We start from the raw sequence: 25,257 nt of genomic DNA, 5'->3' as shown, positions 1-25,257 counted from the left end.
TCATAATTGCCGCGGTGATCTGAGCGGGCTCCATGATCCCAGTGCTAGCTATGGCGCCTGGACTGAAAAAAGGTGCGAAACTAGTATCTGATGGACCAGGGGAAGGAAGGAGGGAGGGAGGGAGGGCCGAGTGACGACATGGCATACAGGTACAGGGAATTAAAATCAAGAAAGGTGGCTGTGCATCAGGGAGAAACACAAACAACTGTCACACAGAATGCCCCCCCCCCCAAGATTAAACTCAAAACCCTGGGTTTAACAGGCCGTTGATTTCACGGAGGGATGGGGAAGCTAATGAATACATAACAAATCTATTTTTTACATCTTAAGCTGGCAGCCGACGGTGCAGCATGACTGATAGCCACTGCAGTACGATGACGATGGATACCAGTCGTAATATACCATCTTCTACCAAAAGGCAAGGGGCTGCTGCTGTGTAGCAATGCAGCCCCATGTCTGCCAGCCCCACGTCTGCCAGCACCCAGATCGCCCTCGGCCTCTTCTGGGTGCTTAGCAGAAAATACGGGGCGATTAGCAGAAAATAGCATACTACGACTGATAGCCATCATCATCGAGACAGTTGCATGTCTGCCCAGGTGCCCATGATTGACAGCCACTGCAGTATGACGATGATGGATACCAATCGTAATATACCATCTTCTACCAAAAGGCAAGGGGCTGGTGCAATGCAGCCCTATGGCTGCCAGTCCCACGGCTACCAGTCAAGCTGCACCGTCTACCGCCAAAAGGCAGTTAGCTGCTGCTGCGTAGCAATGCAGTACCACGTCTGCCGGCACCCAGATGACATACGGTGACGGTGAGCTGATCTGAGCGGGCTCCATGCTTGCCGTGGTATGTTGTCTGCACAGGTAACCCAGGTAAAAAGGCGCGAATCTATTGTCTGCCGTTGCTCTGACGGAGGGGGAGGGGCCTGACGACATGTACCCAGAACCCCCCGCGACACTGTTTTGCATCATTCAGGCATTGGGATCTCAACCCAGAATTCCAATGGGCGGCGGAGACTGCGGGAACTGTGGGATAGCTACGCTATAGTGCAACGCTCCGGAAGTCGACGCTAGCCTCGGTACTGTGGACGCGGTCCGCCAACTAGAGCACTTAGAGCATTTTATGTGGGGACACACACAATCAGCTGTATAAAACCGATATCTATAAAACCGGCTTCTATAAATTCGACCTAATTTCGTAGTGTAGACATACCCTTACCGGCATAACTATATTGGTACAATTATACCCATATAGCTATACCGGTATAATGCCTCCTGTGGACACACTTATTTCAGAATAAAAGTGCCTTTTTTCAGTTTAGCTTATATCACTTTCACAGATAAACTAAACTGGAAAATGGCACTTTTATTCTGAAATAAGAGTGTCCACCCAGGGTATACCACCGGTATAGCTGTAGTGGTATAATATGCGTCTATAAATTTTCCTTGTTTAGACAAACGCTGAGTCAATGTAGAACAGAGCCACAGATATCCTGCAGACACAAATTCCTCATCCCAGTTTTCAGTGTCCCAGGTGCCCAGAGAATTCTCTATGTGAAAAGACCCACTAACATGCTGGACTATAAAAAAACAAGAGTCCCTTGAATCTAGCCAACTATCAGCAGCAAAGATTTATACCTCAGCAAGAACTGGTATTGCAAGCAGTCTTTCCACACAGAAGTTCTTGGGAGGCTTTAAAGTTTCTAGATCTCTTAGTGCGCACCTATAAAGGGGGCTTGTAAGCATGCCATATAGTGTAAGAGTCACCTCATGGCCAGTCTGGCTAGGACCTGCACATGGAGAATAGTACCATCCCACCCAGGAGGAGATTCCCATAAACAATGATTAATTAACTGGTGATGTTACTCTCTCAGTAGTGTCTGTAGTTTGCACTTTCAATTGGGATTCTACAGAGTTCTGAGAGCTCTATGAAATGAGAGCTCAATCATTCTTCAGCCAGTGAGAGACCTTATGTGCCATTTTGGCTGGTGAGAAGCAACACCTTTAAAGTACCTCCTGAAGGAGGATGCAAAGGATTCCGTATGGCATAATCATAACCATGTGTGTAGAAGAAATGTATTTGGCTTTTGCTAAGTGTTTACTCTGTGGTGCACATAGTACCTACCTAGAAGGAAGAAGGGAGAAAAACAGTATGCAGATCCACAGACCAGCAGATCAATCCTTTATGACCGAATATTCAAATAGCACTTTTGTAAAACACCCCCCCCATATCAGAGTGAATTAAAAACCAACTAGTTCAATGTGCGATGTGTATAATGCTTCTGAAGAATTTTCAAAAAGTAACAGGGCTCAGTTCCTCAAAGGCTCAGACCTCTCTTACTCCCTCCAGTTCTGGCACACACTATGGAAAAAAATCTCACATTCACTTCTACACATCAGTTCCTCCCTGTTACTAGTGTAATAAAGTTACTCTTAGCTAGGCTGGAAGGCAGTAAGAGACAGCTGATTTATGAAAAAGAAAACTCTTTTCAGCTGATTTGGAACTAAGGAATTGTGCATAATGTTAACCTTTATAGCGTTTACTGCTGTTACTCATTCTACCTTCATTACCACTATTACGTCGCTTGTTACATCCTATCTCTGAAACAGCCACAGCTCCTGCCCCACAGAGCTTACACTTAGCACAACTGGGCCCCAACCCTGACTGAGACCTTAGGCTGCTTCTCAAATACAAACAAACAATTATGAGGTAATACATTGGGGAGCTGGAGAAATACAATGTCAACAGAACCTCAATGTAGCATCAATGCCATTAGTGACAGCATTTTAATGTGCCACTCTCATCAATCTGAGGGGAAAAGTAACTACCTCTTCCTCCCACTAGCCATTCTACAGTGCATCACTACACTCAACCCAGTGATGCCCTCCCTGGATATATCTCATAAGATGCATTCAACCATCTGCTCACACACAGTCTACATATAAAAACTGAACTAGAAGAGCAGTAACTTTTTCCTAGCACTTTTGTGCTTGTATGCAACAACCCACTTAGGTTTATGTCAATTGTCAGTAACACATCGAATTGTCTTATAGCTTAATTACATCATTTTGGAGGATTGTATAGTCAGTACACAATCCCATTCCGTATTCTCTCCGCTAGTTACAAGTGTAAACAGGAATAGTATTTTTTCATATACTAAACTGTGGTTAACAGTTTACCTGACAATCAAGTTTTGGTAGATCACTCCATATATCTTATTTTGAATAATTCCTGGTAGAAAGATATGCAGGGACTGTAACAGAAGCTCAGTTGACCAGTCACTGGTCCTCTTGGGTGTCATGAGACTATAGTTTAAGCATTAAACTACTGCAGGGCAGGGCTTGTCTGCTTTGTGAAGAGAACCCAAAAAGCACAATTGCTTCTGAATGCACACAGTTCTCCTGATCACAGGAATATTGTAGCTGAGATTCAATGAGGCTTCAGGAATTTTAAGCAGATTCTGATAGCAAAGCTGTGCAGGTCAGGAAGAGGTAATACCTGTACTGATCCCCCATGACGGTCTGCAGCCAAGTGAGATGTCAGGTACGAGGTATTTGTCTGCCGGCTTGGCTGGATCTCCCACTCTCCTCGGCGGTCTGATGACGCCGTCTGCTCAGGCATTCAGAAGCATGACAGCAAGAGATGGAAGGAAAGATAAAGGTGAGCCAAGGTAAAGCAATGAGAATATAATAGTTAGTGGGGTTAGTTCACTGAAAAAAGCAAGGCATTTAAAGAACATTTAGGTTGGTTAAAAGTTCATTTTACCAAACACATTGCACGTTTGAGAGCAGTAAATGCTGGAGAGGATTCATTCAACCGAGCAAATGGTGAAATGAATTTTCAGAACACACCTGAGCTACTTCAGTATGGGTTCTGTTTAGATATTTTGACAAAGGAATTTACAAACTAGTGAATGGAACTGTAATATATTTTTAACTAGGCCTGTCAGGACACAGATGCTAGAGCTTATCTGCAGTGGGGTCAGACACACAAATCCAGCCTCCACTGGACATAGGGCTTTTGAGTCCAGGAGCCCAAACTGCAAGATGTCTGATGAGAAGCATGTTTATTATACCAGGAGCTGGTTTCAAAACACACCCAGTAATGCAAATGTGAGTTTCGCCTGAAAACAAGCCCCAGTAAATCAGAAGTTGTTATAATGTTCTCTTCTTCCAAAGGGAGACAAGAGTACTAAACTAGTCAAAGAGGTCAAAGCCATTGCTTTCAGCTACCATTACTTAGCTGGAAAGTTTTGTAGGCTATGGCTACACTATGAGGTTTTTAGTGACACGGCTGTGCTGCTACAGCCATGCTGCTAAAAGGCACACAGTGTAGCTACTGTTTGTCGGCAGGTGAGAGCTCTCCTGCCGACAGAAAACTCCCCCCCCCACGAGGGGCAGGAGAGTGCTCTTGCAGACAAAGTGCTGTTCACACTGGCACTTTTCATCTGTAAAATTTTTGTCGTTCAGGGGTGCGTGTGGTTTTTTTTTTTTTTTTTTTTTTAACACCCCCAAACGACAAAAGTTTTGCCGACAAAGTGCCAGTGTAGACAAACCCTTAGCTACTCCTGAAACGTCAAGTATTAGCCACTGAAACAGAAGAAACAATGGCTTGCTACATAATGGTAAAATCACGTTACCATAAAAACAAAGGTCTTCTCTATGCAATATGTGGCCAATGCATCTAACCATGGGAACTATCAAACCAGTGTGTTAAACAAAAGTAAAAAAGCATCAGTAAGGGGAAAGAGAAGGACTGGTTAGAGAGAAGAATGGAACACTATTGGTACACATTCCATCTAAACAATCAGGTCAGTTTTTCTGTATGTTCACTTTCTTAGTGCGTTTCATATACCTTTGCAGAAGTTAATATAACTGGACAGTGGAGTCCACAAAGTATAACTTTTGGGAAGAGAGATACAAGCTATATCTAAAGATTGTAATATAGCACAAAGAGTAGACTCTCTACCGGGTCACATGCTCTTTCTGCCCCAAGTGCAATCAGTACCTCTCACAAAGTAAAACTAGCTCAAATTAATGGTGAGAGACTGTTGTGCTTGGCATCCGCTTAGAAATACTTTACTAGGAAGCTTAATTCAGCTACCTGAACAATAGAGGTGGAACATTCTCTAAACTGGAGAGACTAATTCAAACTCTTCTCCATGCTCTCAGGGCTTATCTACAGGAACATAATTTGTGGCAAGCTGGCTGTAAATTTACACTGCACTACTGTACAGCATACTAAGTACCTATGTGGACACTACTGCTGGGCACTAGAAGTCCCTAGTGCACTTTAATCTACTCTCTTTCAAAGTGGTGTAGATCAAAGTGCACTAAGGAGTTTCCAGTTCACAGCAGCTGGAGCCACATAGACACTTAGCATGCCGTATGCAAGCATGGCTTTCATTTACATCCCAGCTTGCCATGAACTAAGTGTTCATTTAGACCAGTGGCTCTCAACCTTTCCAGACTACTGCACCCCTTTCAGGAGTCTGATTTGTCTTGCGTTACCCCAAGTTACACCTCACTTAAAAACTACTTGCTTACAAAATCAGAAATCAAAATACAAAAGTGCCACAGCACACTGTTACTGAAATATTGCTTGATTTATTTTATAATTATATGGTAAAATGAAAAAGTAACTGGAACATAAATGGTGTACTTACATTTCAGTGTATAGTATAAACAAGTCATTGTCTGTATGAAATTTTAGTTTGAACTGACTTTGCTAGTGCTTGTTACGTAGCCTGTTGTAAAACTAGGCAAATATCTAGATGAGTTGATGTACCCCCTGGAAGACCTATGTGTACTCCCAGGTGTATGTGTACCCCTGGTTGAGAACCACTGATTTAGACAAGCCCACAGCAGTAGACTACATGACAATAGTCAGCCAATGGAACTCCATTAGCTGCATTACTATCACCACAAAACACACACACAGATCAGTGCTACTAGGGCAGGACACTTGGTATTCCTTTCATGAGTGTCACATACCCCATAGGGCTGTTCAGAATTTATAGCTTTGAGCCTAATTTGTATTTGATTTGCACAAGTTATATGGTTTCCATCCTCTCTCTCTTTAATGAGAAAAAAACAAGAGGCTCTGGACTTTCTGAACTTACGTTGGTTCTGTGGCGGTAGTAGTGGACTGACTGCACATATCTGAAGCAGTGAGGGTGTTGGCCATATGTGAAATCTCAGACACAAAGATGGTAGAATACTTTCTTGTTCTGATATGAAATGTGACTAATACTGATGTAGGCGAGGAATGCTGAGACGAAGTCCTGAGCAGAGAGCTAAGACCGAGGTCAACAGATATCTAAGGCTTGAGTTTTCAGATTACCACAGCATATGGACAATTAAGCACACCTTTATTAGTGAAAAGTGAAGGTGAACGAGAAAGGTGCAGTTGAAAATGCAAGAGAACCAGCACTAGTTCAAAGAGGACAAATGAACTCACTGTGCTCCTGAAAAAAAGAGTCTGGAAACAAAAGAATGTGGTTTACAGCTGAGACTACTGTTGCCTGAAGCTGGAGGAGCAGGACCTTTTTGAAAGCCACCCATTGAATATGCTGTGATTCACAATTCACAGAACCCAGAGGTCTGGTTTGAAACACTGTCTTGGATTCTGTTGTGAGGTAAACAGATTGATATTACTGTACGGTTTGGTTTTGGACAATATAGCTGTAAGAAACTTGCTTCCCCAGGCTCAAGCCCTAGGGGGTTATGCTCTCCAGTATGGGGTGAAAGGAGAAGGCTCGTGCCAGAAGAATTGACTGAAGAGGACAGTGTACTCTAGTGTCTAGAAAAAGTTAACACTCTCATTACAGATTTATTGGCAGAAGAGAGTCTGGTGAGACACTACTTCCCTGGGCAATGCCCTTGGTAAGTTAAAACTTGCATGTATTACTAGTCTTGTGGGGTTTCCCCCCCAAACTCGAATGAACTATTTGTAGTTTCCTGGAGAAGTGGCAATATGGAGCCGATAAAGACATGCACCTCAGGAGTCTTCCCCTAGGACTCAAAGTACTTTTCAAAGGGATCAAGTGGCCAGGAGTGTTCACATTTAAAAACATTGTGGAGCACCTAAGGGTACATCTACACTGCAGTAAGAGACCTATGGCACTGAGTCTCAGAGCCGGGGTCTGACACCTGCTGGGCGAGAGGGCAGGGTCTCAGAGCTCAGGAGCTAGCACAAGCTTGAACATCTACACTGCTATTTTTAGTCCCACAGCCTGCGTCCCGCAAGCCTGACTCAATTGACGTGGTGCCGCAGGTTTTCTGTGAAGCGCAGATCTACGGTCAGATTTTCCTCTTTATGAAGTTACTGGCACAGAACAGTCTGGGGAAGCAATGCCTCCCTTCCCCCTCCAACTCTCAGGGGTCTGAAGGAGGTCACATTAGCTTATATGAATGGAACGCCTTTTATCTCAGTACACTTTATAGCAGTGATTCCTAACTGTTTTAACTGGAGTCTCCCTAGGACACAAACAACTGGGAACCTTCCCCCGCCCCGGCACATGCTGTCATCACCCCTTTCTCCTGTTTTTCTGTATAGTCCATCCCCTGTCCACCCTCCCCCACCCCAACATGAGCCTGACATCCTTTTCTGTCTGTTCTCCACTCCCTTCCCTCATCATCTTGTTTCTTGCTTATTCCTTTTCTCTCTCTCTGATGTGTATTTTGCTTCATGCTGCTCGTGACGATCTTCTCCGTCTCCTCTTGTGGTTGTTCCCCCACCCTAGTTTTTATTTATATTGCAGACATGCCAGTTAGGGATAGAGGCTTCATTGTCCTAGGCACTGTGCAAATCACGGAAAGACACTTCCTGCTGCAGAGAGCTTAAAATGGAATTACTACCAAGCATCATGCTGACCGGGGTGCAGATGTCTCTAGAAGAGGCAAGCTTGGCAGCTACTTACTGCTAACAGAAACATGTCTGCAGTTGGGAGTGGTGTGGCCAGTAGCATACTTATTTTTACCCTGAATTGGTTTAGCTTCAGTGTCTAGCCGTTGAATCACATTATGCCTTTGGCTGCTAGATGTTTTAAGGATAAAATCCATTAACGATTGTAAGGTGCTCCAATGTTACACTGGACAGCCACAGAATCACTATGTAGATTGCAGGAGTGGACTGATAAAGTTTGCGGATGATACGAAGGTGGGAGACATTGCCAATTCGGAGGAGGATAGGGATATTCTGCAGGGAGACTTGACTGAGCTTGTGAATTGGAGTAACAGAAATAGGATGAAATTTAATAGTGAAAAGTGTAAGGTGATGCATTTAGGGATGACTAACAATAATTTTAGCTACAAGCTGGGGACGCATTGGTTAGAAGTAACGGAGGAGGAGAAGGACCTAGGGGTTCTTGTAGACCGGAGGATGACTATGAGTCGACAATGTGACGTGGCGGTGAAAAAAGCCAATGCGGTCTTGGGATGCATTAGGTGAGGGATATCTAGTAGGGATAAGGAGGTGCTGTTTCCGTTGTATAAGGCGCTGGTGAGACCTCATTTGGAGTACTGTGTGCAGTTCTGGTCTCCCATGTTTAAAAAAGATGAACTCAAATTGGAACGGGTGCAGAGAAGGGCCACTAGGATGATCAGAGGACTGGAAAACCTGTCGTATGAAAAGAGACTAGAGGAGCTCGGGTTGTTTAGTCTGACAAAACGAAGGCTGAGGGGGGATATGATTGCTCTCTTTAAATATATCAGAGGGATAAATACAAGGGAGGGAGAGGAATTATTCCAGCTTAGTACTAATGTGGACACGAGAATGAATGGATATAAACTGGCCGTGGGGAAGTTTAGGCTTGAAATTAGACGAAGGTTTCTGACCGTCAGAGGGGTGAAATATTGGAACAGCCTTCCGAGGGAAACGGTGGGGGCGAGGGACCTGTCTGGTTTTAAGATTAAGTTAGATAAGTTTATGGAGGGAATGGTCTAATGGTAAAACATATTAGCTGAGGAATACAGAGTAATGGAAGGTAAATAGTATAATGGCTAACAAGGGTCAGGCTGGTGACTCTTGCCTACATGCTCGGGGTCTTGCTGATCGCCATATTTGGGGTCGGGAAGGAATTTTCCTCCAGGGTAGATTGGCTGAGGCCCTGGAGGTTTTTCGCCTTCCTCCGCAGCATGGGGCAGGGATCGCTAGCAGGAGGGTTCTCTGCCATTTGAAGTCACTAAAACACAGGATTTGGGGACTTCATCAGCAGAGTCAAGGGAAGGGTAGGGACGGTTTTGTGGCCTGCAGCATGCAGGGGGTCAGACCAGATGATCATAATGGTCCCTTCTGACCTTAAAGTCTATGAGTCTATGAGATACTTAGACATAAGTGTGTGCATTAATACCCATTGAAGATGAAAAATGAATAGACCTAAAGGCAGCACACAGAGCAGTAACTTGAGCTTTAATGGCTGCTGCAGCAGGGGTTAAGATCTGATGCTGTTGCGATCAGCTAGAGCCTACATTAAATTCCATACTCCAGTCAAGCTTGGAGTTTTAGCCCTCTTGGTGTCTAGTAACGGAAGGCGAAGAAGTCAAACAATGGCTATTGGAAGCTCTGATAGTCCCTGGCACAAAATGACACATCTAGCTTAACAGGGTAGGTGGCTTTCTGAAGCTTTCATACTCCAAGGCCACAAGCTGCCGTCTTTAGGACAGATTGAGCGTGATCTGCTCAGTGTGCCTATAATCATTTAGCTGCATAGGGTCTTGTGCTCCCAGGTGCCCTGGCCAGCCTACCTGCAAGTTTTTACTTTTCTAGGAGGAAAGGCCTGATGTATAACCATAATCAGAGAGCTCAGCTTAGTTCTACACTACTTACAAAGATTACAGGTTAGCACATATATTAAATGTTCTAGATTCTGAAATAGCCATATGACTCCCATCAACTCCTTCTGAGTTGGGTACCTGTATCTGAGGGCAGAACTTGCCACAACAATTCATTTTTGTTTTAAATGGAGAGAAATAATGTTTAGTTGCTTCTGGGAACACAGGATAAATCACTGATACTTGAGAGTATAACTGCATGTTAAGTCAGTCAATTAACCCAAAGTTAAGCAAAGATCTTCACACTAATCTATGATTTGACTAATAGTGGGCTAAAATGAATTACTCTTTAATTATGCTTTGTCAAAACATGTTCTGCTGCAGAAATAATTTTCCATGGTACAAAATGCTTTTGGGAAGGATAAATATTCTGAGCACCGATCACTTTGAGGCTGATACAGACATCTTAAGAACAGATTTCACTTAGGAAAGTACCTAGTAAAGTACAGTGAAGATGAATCTGAACTCGTTTCTGGTTCCACTCCATTCTCTGGTCTTTGTTTTGTATAATTTGTCCTTTTGAAACAACACACAGGAGCAGCTCGTGTACAGGACTACAGACTCAGGCAGGAAGTCTATTGGCCCAAGCTGTTCTATGGCACTCAGCTCAACTGCAACATACCGTCTGTGACCTGGCCTCTTACAGCCACTAGTGAACATCTCAAATCCAAACAGCATGTAGCCTTCTGCCAAGAACGAAACAGGGAGAGGGTGCCACAAAATAAGAGCAAAAGAGAATGGGGGAGGAGGAGTGACAAAACAGCAAAAAATCCCCAGAAAACAAGAGAGGGAAAAGGGAAGGAGAAAGAAAATGGACAGAAAACAATGGCTGTAATATTCACAAGGAGATGTGCCTGCGAACCAATGAGGAACCTATTCCAAAGGTCAGATTTTGACATGGGATTTGTAGTTTAGGTTGACTTTCCAGGTATAGTTACAGGTTTCAGAGTAGCAGCCGTGTTAGTCTGTATCCGCAAAAAGAAGAACAGGAGTACTTGTGGCACCTTAGAGACTAACAAATTTATTAGAGCATAAGCTTTCGTGGACTACAGCCCACTTCTATGCATCCGAAGAAGTGGGCTGTAGTCCACGAAAGCTTATGCTCTAATAAATTTGTTAGTCTCTAAGGTGCCACAAGTACTCCTGTTCTTCTTTTTGCAGGTATAGTTAGTTCTTTTAGAGGATGGGAAGGAACAATGGAAAATGTTTCCAGAAGAAACTGATTACATCACAGTGGAGAAGTCTGGTGATCAAGTGGACTTTGCACAGCTTGTCCGGTGTCACCATTTCATCATGGAGAATACCCACAAGGCACAAATCTCTCCCAGAACAGAAGGAAATTAACAGCAGTAGCTCACAGCATTACCCTGGCCATATGCATCCTCAATAAGACATAAACCCTGGCACAGAAGTATAACAGGGAATTACATTTTGAGACAACTTTACCAACAGGGGTACAAGAGAAACTCCCCCCCCCCCATCAAACAATGGAAGTAGAACAAAGTACTCTCCAACAATATAGGAAATGGTCTGAAGATCTGTGCCTTCAGCCAGTATCTTATGCCCCACACAAGAGTCTTGGATCAGGGTCCTTAGTGATGAATGGGCAGAGGCTTCTCATCCCTTCTGGGCTGGGAAGGGAATCTTGTGGTAAGTTTGTATAAGGCCATATGTAAACCTCCAGGAGATGGGATGATTTAGAGAGAGTACCGTACCTCCTGCTACTTACTGGCTTTGGAGCCAGTGTTTTTTGTTGGGCTGGATGGAGGTAGTTGAGGGAAGTGAGTTAGTCACCTGCACATGCATATCAGGTGATGTGGTTTGCATCTCATTCATTTATGGTGGAGGGGAAAGGCAGGGCTCTCATCCCTCCTGATGAGCCTAGGATTGGTGCATGAAGTGATAAGATTTCCAGGTAAGAAACCCAGGCTGAAGAATGGATCTCTGTTCATAGTGGTCCTATCTGATTCCTGCTTTGCTGCACCTCTCCTGGGTTTGTTTGTACATTGTTTGGATTGCATCCTTCCAGTTTTTTCTTTTGTTAATTTCTACTCTGCCTCAGGTTTGGGATATTTAACACCACTGTTTTGCTACCATATTTCTCCCTGATCTAAACCAATAGTTGAGGCCAGGGTGCAGCATCACAAGTTGTGTAGGAGCACAACACAAACTGCTGCGAGGGGGTTGCAATTCAGTACTGAGGTGCATCAGAGTACCACTCTGGACATAGATTGGCCAGCAAGGCCTTTTTGGACATTACTGGCATTATGGTAGCACCTAGAGACCCCAATCAAGGATTACACTGTTACTTGTTTGCACAGCCAGGGCAAGGGAGGATGAAGTAACAAAACGATCAGAGTTTAACAAAATAGACGTTTCAATTCATTCCTTATCTAATCAAGGCCAGACTCATGCCCTTCTAGGCATCATGACAGAGGAAGGTTTGAAAGGATTACAGGGCTGGCGCCTTTAGAAATTTTGACAGGGAATGTTTCTGAAACAGAGCAGCATGGGAAAAGGCACAGTGCTATTTGGGCGAGAAGCGGACAGGCAGACCATAGAGGTTGCCATCGCTGAGAGAAAGCAGCAGTTAACAGCTTGACAAGTGGTGATGTCACTAGATCTCTATGGTGCAAGGCTGAAACTCTCACAGTATGTACATGAAACTGGAAGTCCCTGTGGTTCAGCTTCATCTGCCCATACTCACAGACCCTGTGTTAAAAGGACATATCATTTAAAAGCCATATTCTTGCTTTAATTAGCATCCTCTCCCCTTCAGGAACCAGAGGCAGCAATCTGCTGTGGAGTCCTTGCACTGTGAGACATTCATTTTCCTGGCTCTGCTGCCCTTTGTGACAAGAAGACTCCTTTAAGAGTCAGAATTGAAGAGCTATCCAGCAGTCCACACATCACAAGGTCAGTTTTTTACAAGGGCACTTCCCACTTAGTGAGGCATCAACCAGGGTTTTCTATAGTCCAGGGGCTCCTGACGCCACACCTCATCACTACCTCTTCCACCAAGGAAAAGAGGTGATTTTCAGATAATGAAAAGAAAGGTCCATAGAGTCCATCTGGAACATTCATCAACATGTCTACCTCAAGACAGACATTGGAACTCACAGAAAAGTTGATTTTAAAAATTAAAATATTAATGGTTGAAATGGTCTCTAGATTTTAAAAAATAGCTAGTGGAAATGAGTCAGGCCAGGGTGTGCATTGCTATACTGCTGCATTTCTCAGGCGCTTTACCTTCATCTACATGCCTATTCTATTCTATCCAGGTTCTTATAGCAACCTCACCACCACAGTAACTGAGTGCCATCCAACAGTTCATTAAATGGCATGACTAACATCTCACGTTTGCTATCTCCCTCAACCTCTTACCAGGTGAAGAACTGTGTGTTTAGTGAAATGTTTTTAATGTACATGCTGCTCTGCATTTATATCAGAAGGCCAGTCTGCACCTTGTGCTTGGAGTGAAAGCTGGCGAGGTCTGTGACGGTCCTTTGTTCCCGTGAGTTCATTCCACATTTGTGACTCAACACATCCATTAATACCCTAGAAATGTGCACCTTGATGTGGCTGATTGCTAAAGTAGTCAATCAATGTGGCCAACAATGTAAGTGGTCAATTTATCTACTCCAGGGCCTGGTCTACACTATGAGTTTAATTCGAATTTAGCACCATTAAATCAAATTAACCGTGCATCTGTCCACACAACGAAGCCATTTATTTAGAAATAAAGGGCTCTTAAAATCGATTTCTGTACTCCTCCCCGACGAGCGGAGTAGCGCCGAAATCGATATTGTCGTCATTTCAAATTATGGTTAGCGTGGCCGCAATTTGATGGTATTGACCTCCGGGAGCTATCCCACAGTGCACCATTGTGACCGCTCTGGATAGCAATCTGAACTCAGATGCACTGGCCAGGTAGACAGGAAAAGCCCCGCGAACATTTGAATTTTATTTCCTGTTTGCCCAGTACAGGAGAGCATAGGTGACCACAGAGAGCTCATCAGCACAGGTAACCATGCAGGCCGAAAATCAAAAAAGAGCACCAGCATGGACCGTATGGGAGGTACTGGATCTGATCGCTATATGGGGAGAGGATTCAGTGCTAGCAGAACTTTGTTCGAAAAGACAAAATGCCAAAACTTTTGAAAAAATCTCCAAGGGCATGATGGAGAGAGGCCACAATAGGGAATCAGAGCAGTGCCACATGAAAGTCAAGGAGCTCAGACAAGCCTATCAGAAAACAAAAGAGGCAAACGGTTGCTCCGGGTCAGAGCCGCAGACATGCCGCTTCTACGCTGAGCTGCATGCAATTCTAGGGGGGGCCACCACCACTACCACACCTCTGACCGTGGATTCCGAGGTGGGGGTAATCTCATCAGCTACACCTGAGAATTCTGTGGATGGGGAAGAGGAGGAGGAGGAGGACGACGAGCTTGCGGAGAGCACACAGCACTCCGTTCTCCCCAACAGCCAGGATCTTTTTCTCAGCCTGTCTGAAGTACCCTCCCAAGCCTCCCAAGGTGGTATCCCAGACCATGACCCCATGGAAGAGACCTCAGGTGAGTTTACCTTTTAAAATATACAACATGGTTTAAAAGCAAGCGTTTTTTAATGATTACTTTGCCCTGAGGATTTGGGATGCATTCGCGGCCAGTACAGCTACTGGAAAAGTCTGTTAACGTGTCTGGTGATGGAGCGGAAATCCTCCAGGAACATCTCCATGATGCTCTCCTGGAGGTACTCCAAAAGCCTTTGCAGAAGGTTTCTGGGCAGTGCAGCCTTATTCCGTCCTCCATGGTAGGACACTTGACCATGCCATGCTAGTAGCAAATAATCTGGTATCATTGCATGACAAAGCCTGGCAGCATATGGTCCCGGTGTTTGCTGGCATTCAAGCAACATCCGTTCCTTATCTTGCTGTGTAATCCTCAGGAGAGTGATATCGCTCATGGTAACCTGGTTGAAATACGGGAATTTAATTAAGGGGTCAGAGGTGGCCGTTCCTACTGGGCTGTTTGCCTGTGGCTGAAAAGAAATCCTTCCCTGCAGTTAGCCAAGTGTGTGTGTGTGTGCGCGCGCGGGGGAATTGGCGCTGAGCTTTTCACATTTGGCTAGCAGGGATCTTCCCTGATACCAGCCACGCGGTGGGGGGGGAGGGGTACAGCGATCATCCCAGAGAATCAGATTGGGGGGGGGGGGGGGGGCGTTAGTTTGTTTTCTGCTGCTGAAGGTTAACAGGAAAACCACAGCACTCAACGGGCTTTGCTTGGTATGTGGGAACGGAGGGCGCAGAAGCCGAAAGACAATGGCTTACCATGGCCGCATGCAAGCCGAATTCTGTTGCCCGGACCTGCGTCTGTGATCTCTAACACCAAAGCTGCAGGCACTCAATATTAAGATGCAAAATGCGACCTCGTACTGAAATCACATGTGCTATGTAATGTGAATAGTGTTGTTCACTGTGAAAGAGTATAAGTATTGTTCTGTAAAATGTATCTTTTTAAAAACTTCTCTCCTTTTTTTCAACCCTCCCTCCAGCAGCTGCAAATTTTTCAAGCCTCCCTCCTCGGTCCCGAAGGCTATCTCAGATAAGGCGGCGGAGAAAGAGGACGCGAGACGAGATGTTCTCGGAAATAATGGAATGCACCTGCAATAAAAGAGCTCATTTGAATGAGTGGAAGGACACGATATCTAAGTACAGGAAAGATGCCAGTGAACGTGAGGCTATGAGGGACGCTCGAGATGAGAGGTGGCAGGCTGCAATGCTGGGGCTGCTGCGTGATCAAACAGACATGCTCCGGCGTCTGGTGGAGCTTCAGGAACGGCAGCAGGATCACAGAGTGCCGCTGCAGCCGCTGTATAACCTCCCTCCCCCTCACCATGTTCCATAGCCTCCTCACGCAGACGTGTAAGAACGTGGGGGGGAGGCTCTGTGCACCTTCCCAGTCCACCCCAGTGGACAGCCCAACCAAAAGGCTGTCATTATATTGAATTTTTTTCAGTGGCCTTTTACTTCCCTCCTATCCTCCTCCCAAACCCCACCTGGGCTACCTTGTCACTTCTCTCCCTATGTTTATAATTAATAAAGAATACATGATTTTTAAATGATAGTAACTTTATTTCCTTTAAAAGCAAGCTGTGATTTAAGGGGGGAGGGTGGTTTGCTTACAGGGAATGAGTAAATCAAGGGGGCGGGTTTTCAACAAACAGAACTTTTACACCATAGCTTGGCTAGTCACGAAACTGGTTTTCAAAGCTTCTCTGATGCGCAGCGCTTCCTGGTGTGATCTTCTAATCCCCCTGGTGTCTGGCTGCGCGTAATCAGCAGCTAGGCGATTTGCCTCAGCCTCCTACCCCGCCTAAAGGTCTCCCATTTACTTTCACAGAGATTCTGGAGCACACAGCAAGCAGCAATAACAATGGGGATATTGGTTTGGCTGAGGTCTGATTGAGTCAGTAACGAGCGCCAGCGACCTTTTAAACATCCAAATGCACATTCTACCACCATTCTGCACTTGCTCAGCCTGTAGTTGAACAGGTCCTGACTCCTGTGCAGGCCGCCTGTGAATGGCTTCATGAGCCATGACATTAAGGGGTAGGGTGGGTCCCCAAGAATAACTATTGGCATTTCAACATCCCCAACGGTTATTTTCTGGTCCGGAAAGTAAGTCCCTTGCTGCAGCCCTTTAAACAGAGTAGTGTTCCTGAAGACGCGAGCATCATGAACCCTTCCTGGCCAGCCCACGCTGATGTTGGTGAAACGTCCATTGTGATCCACAAGTGCTTGCAGCAGCATTGAAAAGTACCCCTTGCGGTTTATGTACTGGGTACCCTGGTGCTCTGGTGCCAAGATAGGGATATGGGTTCCATCTATCGCCCCACCACAGTTAGGGAATCCCATTGCAGCAAAGCCATCCACTATGACCTGCACATTTCCCAGAGTCACTACCTTTCATAGCAGCAGCTCGGCGATTGCTTTGGCTACTTGCATCACAGCAGCCCCCACAGTAGATTTGCCCACTCCAAATTGATTCCCAACTGACCAGTAGCTGTCTGGCGTTGCAAGCTTCCACAGGGCTATCGCCACTCGCTTCTCAACTGTGAGGGCTGCTCTCATCTTGGTATTCTGGCGCTTCAGGGCAGGGGAAAGCAAGTCACAAATTTCCATGACAGTGCCCTTACGCATGCGAAAGTTTCGCAGCCACTGGGAATCGTCCCACACCTGCAACACTATGCGGTCCCACCAGTCTGTGCTTGTTTCCCGGGCCTAGAATCGGCGTTCCACGGCTATAACCTGCCCCATTAACAGCATGATCTCCAAAGCGCCAGGGCCCGCGGTCTGATAGAATTCCATGTCCATGTCCTCATCACTCTCACTGCCGCGCTGCCATAGCCTACTCCTTACCGCCTGGTTTTGCAGGTTCTGGTTTAGCATAAACTGTACGATAACCCGTGAGGTATTTACAATGTTCATGACTGCTGTCTTGATCTGTGTGGGCTTCATGCTTGCCGTGGTATGGCGTCTGCACTGTTCACCCAGGAAAAAGGCGTGAAACGGTTGTCTGCCGTTGCTTCCCTGGAGAGAGGGGGAGGATGTACCCAGAACCACCCGCGACAATGTTTTTGGCCCCATCAGGCATTGGGATCTCAACCCAGAATTCCAATGGGCGGAGGAGACTGCGGGAACTATGGGATAGCTATGGGATAGCTACCCACAGTGCAACGCTCCGGAAATCGACGCTAGCCCCGGTACATGGACGCACACCGCCGAATTAATGTGTTTAGTGTGGCCGCATACATTCGACTTTATACAATCTGTTTCCAAAATTCGAATTCTGTAAATTTGGATTAAACCCGTAGTGTAGACATACCCCAAGACTGAAGTAGCAGGGGGAGCTGTAGGACATGACAGAGCTGTGCTGTTAGTCAGACCCAATACGCATGAGCAGAGCTGTCTCCTTGAATAACTCTGAAGTTCATAATAGATATGTCACTATTTGTGATTACATTAACCGCTCCAAAGCTGTAGCAATGGACACCATCTAAATCTAAGCAAATGTGTCAAATTTAAACCAAACATTAAAGAAAGCTGGAAACAGAAGAAGAGCATTTTAAGATTTTGATTAACTTTTCACCCAGTTTGAGAGCAGGTATATTGAACAAAAGAAACTAAAAATGCAAATGTATCAAATTAGCAAGCTTTACTTTGGTGGGAGAATGAAGGACTGTAGGAGTTACTTCAAGTAAGTAGAAGATATGAGCAATGAGATTGAAATAGCTAATCAAAGATTGCAATCCAGTTCCCTGCCTCCCTATCCTACCATGCTCCCTCGGAACATTACTCTCCTAAAGATGTGGAAGGCGAGCCCTATCCTGGCTGGAGGAAGAGCACAGCCACACAGGCTGAATGTCCTTGTTCAAACTGGGTGAGAGTCTGAATATTAGGCGGTTACACACAGGAAAAAAGGAGCTAGGTTATCTTTGAGCAAACTTGTCGGCCCTTCAACTAGCAAATCCTGAACCTTGCTGAGAACTAAATAGCAGAGTCTGCAAAAGAAGCAGAATGGAGAGTTAATCAGGCTTCTCTTTTCAAAGCTACAGCACCTGCCTTTTAAAAACATTCAGCACAATTAGGTCTGTGCTGGCTTGTTTTAACTTCCACCTAGCAATAGTCGCTAACAACGGCAACTTCCTAGTCAGAGGTTCAGCCTTCTCTCTCGTAGCAGTAGGAGATATATGCTCCTATTAGTTTCCTGATTTAGGAGGACAACAGAGGAAGTGAATCTTATGCCATCATGTGCCAGCAAAGCCCCTCTGCCATGTACATTGGCCAAAATGGAAAGTCTCTACGCAAAAGAATAAGTGGACACAAGTCAGACATCAAGAATTGTAACATTCAAAAGCCAGTAGGAGAACACTTCAATCTCCCTGGACACTCAACAACAGACTTAAAAGTGGCAATTCTTCAACAAAAAAAACTTCAAAAACAGACTCCAATGACAAACTGCAGAACTGGAATTAATTTGCAAACGGGACACCATCAAATTAGGTCTGAATAAAGACTGGGAATGGATGGGTCACTACAAAAAGTAATTTTCCCTCTGCTGATACTCACACCTTCTTGTTAACTGTTGGAAATGGGCGATGTCCATCTTGATTGTATTGGCCTCATTAGCACTACAAAAGTAATTTTCCCTCCCTTGATATTCACCCCTTCTTGTCAACTGTTGAGAATAGGCCACTTCCACCTTAATTGAATTGTTAGCAATGACCCCCCACTTGGTAAGGCTACTCCCATCTTTTCATGTGCTGTAATATATATTCTGCTTACTGTATATTTCACTCCATGCATCTGATGAAGGGGGTTTTAGCCCAGGAAAGCTTATGCCAAAATAAATTTGTTAGTCTCTAAGGTGCCACAAGGACTCCTCGTTTCTAAATCCTTTAGAACAGGGGTTCTCAACCTTTTTCTTTCAGAGCCCCCTCTCTCCCCCCCCCCCCAACATGATATAAAACTCCATGGCCCACCTATGTCACAACTGGTTTTCTGCATATAAAAGCCAAGACCAGCGTTAGGGGTTAGCAAGCAGGGCAATTGCCTGGGGCCCCATAATACAGGGCCCCCACGAAGTTAAGTTGCTCAGGCTTTGGCTTCAGCCCCAGGTGGCAGGGCTCAGGGCCCTGGGCTTCAGCCCCATGCGGGGTGGGACTTCGGCTTTCTGCCATGGGCCCCAGAAAGTCTAACGCTGGCTCCACTTGGAGGACCCCCCAAAACCTGCTCGCAGCCTCCACAGGGGGCCCTGGACCCCTGGTTGAGAACCACTGCTTTAGAATACCATGGCAAAGCACTGAGTGACACACACTGCACCTCCCTCAGATCATACAAAGCAAAGTCTTATTTCTACTAGGACGGTCTCTTCAGGACCTCCCTTTGATTAAATCCCTTCCCCCAATTTCTCGGGTCAGGCTTGACTCTCACTTGCTTCAGGAGTACCATCCCGATACACATGAAACTACTACAGATGCACTTTCCTTGAAATGTATTTCACTGCTACAAATCAAAGACAAATTTAGAAATAGTACTGTTAGAATCACATAGGCCTCTAGATTCAAGAAGTGGATAGAAAATAGACATGCCAGAGAGCTGCTCCTTATAATAGAGTTGTGTGGATCTAAACAGGTAGCTGAAATAGTAGCTTACAATGTTAACATTAAGGAAATACACCTCTGCCTCAGAGCTTAGAATCTTCTTACTTTCAAAAGAAACTCTTTAGAAGAGGCCATTAGGACCAGACCACTGGGTTATGGCTATGCAGCACAATGCACCTTGAACCAGTTTAGGAGTGTCCTTAAGCCTCACTACCTGAGCTCAGTGAGGTCATGTTACATGGCAGAGATGATGCACATGGAATTGGAGGAAGAGTTCCTAAAAACTCTGACCATCCTCTTGCCACCTACCAATTCACAGAGCAGCCCAGCTTTGCTAGAGAATAAGCACATTGACTGTAGCTGTCTAAATGGAACAACTGCAGAGAGAATAGGACCTACGACACGCTGCCTGGTTTTGGTGCCAATGGTTGGTAAAAGACTCACTTGCATGCAGGAGAGTAAAATAAAACAATCACCCTTGGAGTTCAGGAGGGTTCACTCTACCCAAACGCACATGCCTCAATTCCATTGCCCCTAGAAGTTTCTTTAAGTGACTTTTTGCAAAGAAGTGGTTTGATCAGCATTTAAGAGGATCATCTCTTGGAGGAGGAACTGTTATGTTTGTACAAAATGAATTCCAAAGCAAGAAGTTACCGCTTAACTATTTTCCAGTCAAATACTTGGATGACACCTCAACATCTCGAGAGATGAGCTGTTCATTCTCAGCATTATGCAGGAATTAGGGACACTGCTGTGCCATATACTAGCAGGGTTTATTTAGGGGGGAAACAAAAAGAACAAGGAATAAGTTATCTTTGAGTATCATTATTAGGACATGAAAGACGTGTTATGGACTACAAATATGTGCACGAAATATGCCTGAAAGCTAAGCCAGGAATGTCTTCCAGGCAGCAAAAAGTAAAACAGGAGATACTTTGTGTATGCACAGAGTGTCAAAGTCTGTTGGCAGGAGCAGGCAGTCAGAAGCTGCCACTCAGATTAACCCAGCATGAAGGGACTACAGTGTATTTATTAACTAACACATTTTAAAGCAGGTTACTATGGAACCCCTGTTACACAGCAATTTGCACTAATAAGCATGCATAAAAATAAACCTTCACATGCAACTATTTTAAAAATCCAGCTGCCAAAAAGCAACACTTCTCAGGAGGGAAATACATTCCTGTTTTATGGTTAACCTACAGATTTAGAAGTATTTCTGGTCTGAATTTGTTGTTCTTCCACTCAGAGGATAACTGCATGAACAAGAAAAGCTGAGTCTAGACAGGTTACTGCAATAAGCATGGTTAAATCCACACCACCAACAAAACAGTTAACATGGAATAGGTGAGGACATAGTCTATGGAGTAGGGACTTTAACAAAAGAAGCATGCAGGTGGAGAGAAAGGCCCAGCGAGCCGAGAACCACTCACTGTGGGAGGTATGGAGTACCAACAGCTCTAACAAGGAACTAGCAGTTCCAGTGGTCTGCTGAACTTCTGATATGTTCTGCATTAACATGGAAAATCCAAACTCTCAACAGCAATGAAATATGAAAAAGACATCAAGGAAAAAAAATGGAGAACGTCATAGACTGACTTTTTATCCTTAAATTTGGGAATAGAGCCCAGCAACCTTCTAGAGTAAAAAAAATGTTTTTAAATACAAACTAGAAGAAAAATGATCCACTTGAAACTGTAGACCTTTAAATCCATACACGTAGGTCATGCACCTCCTCAATTCTATTGCAATAAACAGCACGTCAGCAATTTTTCTCACAGAAAATAAAATTCAGTTCAAACTATAACCTTCCTAAATTAAGAGGAAATTTACTTGCTGGAAGTGAGGTAAGTGTCATCATCAATGGTCTCCGGACATCCCATAGGTGGATGGAGGGTGGAATTAAACACTGACCTACTTTGGCGAACTGGAGCGTTTTAAGCCTTCACTTTATGCATTTTATGCATATTAAACTTCACCAGAGGTTTTTACTCCTCTTTCCCTCCACACAAACAGGGGCTGGGGGAGGCATTATGAGAATACGCGAAAGCAAAGACAGTGGTAAAGTAACGCACCGGATTTCGAAGAGCATGTTGCTGTGACGGTCGATCCCTATGTGCATGGCTGTCTCTTGTTATTGCAGATGCCCCAGAATCTACAGGAATGGACCCCACTGGAGTAGGCTGCAAAATAAAGCACCCATTATACATTGAAACCAACGCCTCGGTTAGGCTCCACTCCCAATCTACATGCATGCATAGGCTCTACTACTAGGTTAGCTCATATTCAGTGTGGAAGAACGAGGAAAATATAGGTCTAAAATAGTCTGAACAGCCAAAGAGAATCACAGCAGACGCTGTAAAATCTCTATGGGATTCAAAGGCTTGCTGGACATTTACAGCCACTAACATCTCATGGTAAACTGAAACACAATACTGTTATTATATACATTTATAAAGGTACCCAACTTCATGGTATCTGAAAACACTTTAGTGTAGGTTAAATTGAGTTAATTACAATTGCAAATAAGGATAGTTTTATGCATACTGTTTTCCTCCTCATCTCATGTCTTCCTACTTTTAGGAACAGGATGTGTTAATTAAGACTTCATCTGCTTAGTTCCCAACTAAATCATAATCCCAGCTTGTAACTTCATGATCTCCATAGCAACCAATGGTGAACTGTTAAAGGAGTGATAGGAAACTTGCCTTAAAATGGGCTTTTTGCCCATTGCCTCTGAAATTAAACATCAGTGAAGAGAAATGAGATTTACAAGGAGAATGACTTCCTTTTAAAAGATAATATTACTGTGCAAAATAAGCAAACATAGGAAATGTTGTATATAATGACTGAGTATTGATGTAAAAACCACAAAAGCAGAGTGGCCCAAAAGCATAGTAAGTGACTGGCTATGCACCTTGGACACAAATTGTCCTTTGCATAAGCAACCAGCAGAATGGATTCTACATAGATATGTTTTATGAGAGTTCTCCAAGAGGCATCAGTGGGCCTCTTGGCAAAGCTTTTCCGCATACAGATGGTCCCAAAATTTAAAAGCATGTTCTGTTTGGTGATGACAGACCAGGGCACTAATCTGCTACAAGCTGATGAACAAGGGAACAATGACAGCACGCTCAGAAAAGGAGAGGGTGGAAGTTAAGGAGTTAGCAGACTGCAGAATGCTCACATTCTAGATTTACCCTTTCCCCTATGGCCCTCATCACGATTAGAAGACCAATCTGAAAACGCGCTGGCATTGGGATTTGCCCTTTTTTAGAATCCTCAGACCATTGTAATGGGAGAGGTTATTTCTCATGACAAAACCAAACTTGACGAAAGTGTCCACATGCAGGAGATTCTGCGTCTAAAAGCCATGTCTTCTAATCATTCTGTAACAGGGGCAGCAGTCTCCAGCCTGTTAAGTGTTGGAACACTACAGAAAGCCACAGGGTAATTATTGCCGACTCCTTAGGGCAGATGTGGCTCATTATGAGTCCACCCTAAACGTAACTATGTTCTGAAACAGAAAGGTCCTGAGGGATGGAACCATAGAAGCATCCAAGTCTGACTGAGAAGGGTAATACTTAATTTAAAAACAAATTTGCCAAACAATCCAGTAATGATTTTTGTGATCTTGTGTACGAAATGTGAAGATGTGTCGCTGCAGCAAAATACTCTGTAGCTAATGTTAATATGCACATGAATGTGTTTTAAAATTTGCCAGCTGTTCTAGTGGTATGATCTGAAACTGCGATATGGGACACTCAGATTGGATTGCCTCATTATAGTATGCTCAGTGAGGGAGAGGGAGAATCTTGTGATCTATGCAGGCATTGCACAGCAGTGTGATGGGCTTTGAACCAGAAAGTGAGATGGGGAGGAGTAAAACCAGAGGCAAATAGGGAAGGGTGTTTAAGGTTCCAACAGGGATGCAGAAGATCCCCTGTGCTAATTTCCATCAGGAGAAAGATAAACACATTCTCCTGATTGACAGGGAGAGTGATCCATTACAATTTCTGAAGGAAAGCCATCCCAGCCCTCAGTTTTCCATTCCCCAACTGCACTAGAGGCTGCAATTAGTTTTCGAGGCTATTAAAGGAAATTCTTATATGCCCACACAGCTGGAAAAGCAACCATGAGGGACTAGACTTATTTCTGGAAGGAGGGTGCTTGTTTTGCAAACAAAACTTACCAGTGGCCTGCCAACCCAGTCGTAGGCATAATCAAAGGTGTAGCCTTTTTTTTCAAATAGTTCTGTAAAGATAGTTCGTAAGTAATCATAGTCTGGTCTCTCAAAGAAGTCTAATCGCCTGACATAACGAAGATATGTGGCCATCTCCTCTGTTGGAAAAAGGCAAGGACAAAAGAGAAAAAAGGAGCATCAATATCTCGGCCCAGACTAAAAAACCTACAGCAGCACACACAGTAAAGTCACCTGCTGCTCACGCCATATCTCTGTACAGATTACAAGTCTCTACAGCATGAGAGGAATACAACTGGTGGGATCTAGTCTTTGTGATACCCTGAGAAGCCAGGTGGAGGCTATTGGGCAAACTTGGCCTTCCAGTCTTTAGCAGTGATGAAAGTGATCTTGTCAGAGGAGGTGCATCTTTAAAAGCAGAGCTGATACTAGGGGGAGTTTGAATAGAAGTGGGTAAAGTATATATATATATATATTAAAAAATATGCACAAAAGCATCCCCTGCTGGAATACATACATAAAAGCACAATACATAAAAGCAGTGCTAGTTTGACAGTATCAAAGGCTATGGAAGCAAGAAAACCACATTTTCCTGGAAATCTTCCTCCTCATGCCCAAATCCTGAAGCTTGAACAGTGCGTCACTTCCCCCAACTTTACGTGCCACATCACAGTCAGCATGCTTCTGACTTATAGGGCTCCCTAGAGTCATTTGCCAGCACCGCTTCATTGGCTGGAGACATATGGTAGCTGTTGAATGACAGACCAGTCTTATCCCCCTTCCTCTGTAGGCCAGGCAAAGAAAGAGATGGGGGGAGGGGGAGCAGATCTTCAGATGGTGTAAATCAGTGATTCTCAAACTTTTGTACTGTGACCCCTTTCACTGGTGACTCCCCCTTATGAATTAAAAACACTTTTTTATATATTTAACACCATTATAAATACTGGAGGCAAAGCGGGGTTTGGGGTGGAAGCTGACAGCTCGCGACCCCCCAGCTAATAACCTCATGATCCCCTGAGAGGTCCTGACCCCAAGTTTGAGAACCCCTGGTGT

General features: G+C 44.5%; 1 protein-coding gene across 2 annotated transcripts in view; it reads right to left on the bottom strand.

Moving 5' to 3' along the window:
* CSNK1G1 (casein kinase 1 gamma 1) overlaps positions 1-25,257 on the bottom strand; it is a 330,992-nt gene that overhangs the window by 28,753 nt on the left and 276,982 nt on the right. The window contains exons 9-11 of one of the 2 annotated variants that reach the window (XM_054041786.1): positions 24,196-24,344; positions 22,079-22,186; positions 3,505-3,615 (exon numbers count right to left, since the gene is read on the bottom strand). In XM_054041786.1, the coding sequence (XP_053897761.1) occupies positions 3,505-3,615; positions 22,079-22,186; positions 24,196-24,344 (368 nt within the window). The remainder of the gene's footprint in view (positions 1-3,504; positions 3,616-22,078; positions 22,187-24,195; positions 24,345-25,257) is intronic. The other variant, XM_054041787.1, reaches the window with a different exon arrangement.

The sequence above is a fragment of the Malaclemys terrapin genome, chromosome 10 (genome assembly GCF_027887155.1).
Source record: "Malaclemys terrapin pileata isolate rMalTer1 chromosome 10, rMalTer1.hap1, whole genome shotgun sequence".
NCBI lineage: Eukaryota > Metazoa > Chordata > Testudines > Emydidae > Malaclemys > Malaclemys terrapin.
This window is presented reverse-complemented; position numbering and strand designations above follow the sequence as displayed.